General features: G+C 32.5%; 1 protein-coding gene across 1 annotated transcript in view; it reads left to right on the top strand.

Moving 5' to 3' along the window:
• Positions 1-429: 429 nt before the first annotated feature.
• Positions 430-2,303, top strand: part of LOC106883355 (digestive cysteine proteinase 2) — a 34,923-nt gene continuing 33,049 nt past the window's right edge. The window contains exon 1 of the mRNA XM_052969434.1: positions 430-589. Within this exon, the coding sequence (XP_052825394.1) occupies positions 550-589 (40 nt within the window). The 5' untranslated portion in view covers positions 430-549. The remainder of the gene's footprint in view (positions 590-2,303) is intronic.

The following is a 2,303-nucleotide window of genomic DNA, read 5'->3' as shown; positions in this document are numbered from 1 at the left end:
AATACAAAGAATATATATACATGTATACACACATATATGTACATACTTACATCTACATGTGTATATACATGCATATCAGGGTACAGGACGTTAGAACAATAAACTACAGACAACGGAACGAACACATAGGAAAACGGAAAGCCCCTTGGAATATCCCTTCATCAGCTGTCTCTATTCTATCCAGACGTTTCGAAGACCAGACACACACACTTAAATAAATAAATAAATAAATATATGTAGTTCATTGTTCTAACGTCCTGTACCCTGATATGCATATATATACACATGTAGATGTAAGTATGTACATATATGTGTGTATACATGTATATATATATTCTTTGTATATATATATATATATATATGTAATCGCTTTCGTGTGCGCGCGCATGTATATGATTAACATCACGAGCTAGGTCAGCTGAATGATTCGGAGGGTGGAACTCCCTCTTAAAACGTCACCGTCACCTGACTGAAGTCGCCCGATTTTGAGGTCGAATATAAAAGCACACGCTAGTTGTTCATGTGTTTATTACTAAATGAATTAATATCATGGCAACTCGTGTCCTACCGTTTCTTGTCTCTATATCTGGTAAGCAAAATTATGGAATCTTCTTCGTATATCTCTGTATCCTATTGTTTTATATAGGTTTGAAATTATAAGAGATTTAAGTGATATTCTCTCATGTATTCGATAAAAAAGAAAACAAAACATATATTATGATTTTAAAAAAATATCAAGTAGTTGGTATATGCGCATATGTTGAACTGTATATGTATTGTTCTACAAGAATATATTTATAGATTTCTACTAAAAACTATGTATAGACAGTAAGCACATTATTTTATACACACAGTATTGATTACATGTCTATATATTTATAGAGCGTGTTTATCTTATATATATAAATATAAACACTTGCGATCCTGTTTTTTCTTATATATATTTTTATGTAATTCTTAAACAGTTAATTTATGACTAGACAGATTTTTGTGCATTTGTATATATGTGTATAATATGTGTGTGCGTTAAATCAAAATAAACAACTGGGTGGTTGTCTTTGTTATTTGGCCCCAGGTCAAATTTATCTGAGTAGAACGATGGTCAAAGATATTGCATTTGTGAATTTCTCACCTTATCTATATCTAAGATTACAGTATCATATGTGTTCTCTGTTTTAAGCTGGTAATGTATGATTTGAGTTAGATTTTGCTGCTATATCTAGCACGCCGTGAACCTATGAGGAAACTCCTTGCCGGCGAGGCAGATTATCTTTAATGCAGCTTCTGTTTTAGCATATCACTCATTTGTTTACGTATATTTTTGACTTCATACTTGTTCTTGGTATATAAACAATTTATATAAATTTATTCAAGATTATATCTATAGGATAGATAGTAAGTCAGGAAAAGAAAGAAAAACTGCAGTCAACGTTCCCTCATTACATAGATAAAGGGACCAGGCTGAAAAAGTGGGTGAATGTCCTTGTCTGATACCGAAGGATTCCCAAGGTAAAGTAAAAGACTGGGTGTAATGGTAATATAATATAAAGAACCAAAGTTACCGGACGGTTTCATGTGAAATCGTACATCTCTCAGCTGAAAATGAAAAATACTGAAATTGTATATACATACCATATACTTACACCACACACACACACTTAAATATTTATTTATATTCGTGTTTAATTAACATGCACGCACATGATTCATTACGGACTGAAATCTGTTTATCAAGGTTGTTGCTTGTTTAGACGACGATTGTTAATAATTCTAAAAAGTTCCACTTATATATCCTGATACAATGATATTGCTTAGTATTTAAAGTTTTAGGTAAAAGTGTTGTTACTTATGCCATGGAGCTCTTGTGGGTTGTTTGGGTTCTTAGAAATAACAAACCAAAGTTTTTACGAATCGCATCCATCCAGTCGTTTGGTTCCCTAAAGATAATAACCAAAGTTCTCGCAAATCACGTGAAACCGTTCGTCCTGCCATCCAGAAATATCAATTACATTTCTCTCAACTCACAAGCTTTTAAGTATGCTTCATGTCTGAGCTGAATAATTTATGTACTGTATTTCAATTATAATTCTTAATGTTCTTCCTTTTTGTTTGTGCACTTAAAGTATACGGTAGAGCTAAGGTTTGAGAACACGGATGGAATATTCACATGTAAACGCATGGGTAGAGATGGATTATATGTAATCCGAACCTCCCCCCCCTTATTTATTAATTTTTTTTACGGAATCCCACGTTTTAGGCTATGGAGATTCCGATTCTGAAAAAAAAATTTTTTGAAAAATTTC

This window comes from Octopus bimaculoides, chromosome 7 (assembly GCF_001194135.2).
Source record: "Octopus bimaculoides isolate UCB-OBI-ISO-001 chromosome 7, ASM119413v2, whole genome shotgun sequence".
In the NCBI taxonomy this organism is placed as follows: Eukaryota; Metazoa; Mollusca; class Cephalopoda; order Octopoda; family Octopodidae; genus Octopus; species Octopus bimaculoides.
Note: the sequence above shows the minus strand (reverse complement) of the source record. Positions and strands in the feature narration are given on the sequence as shown.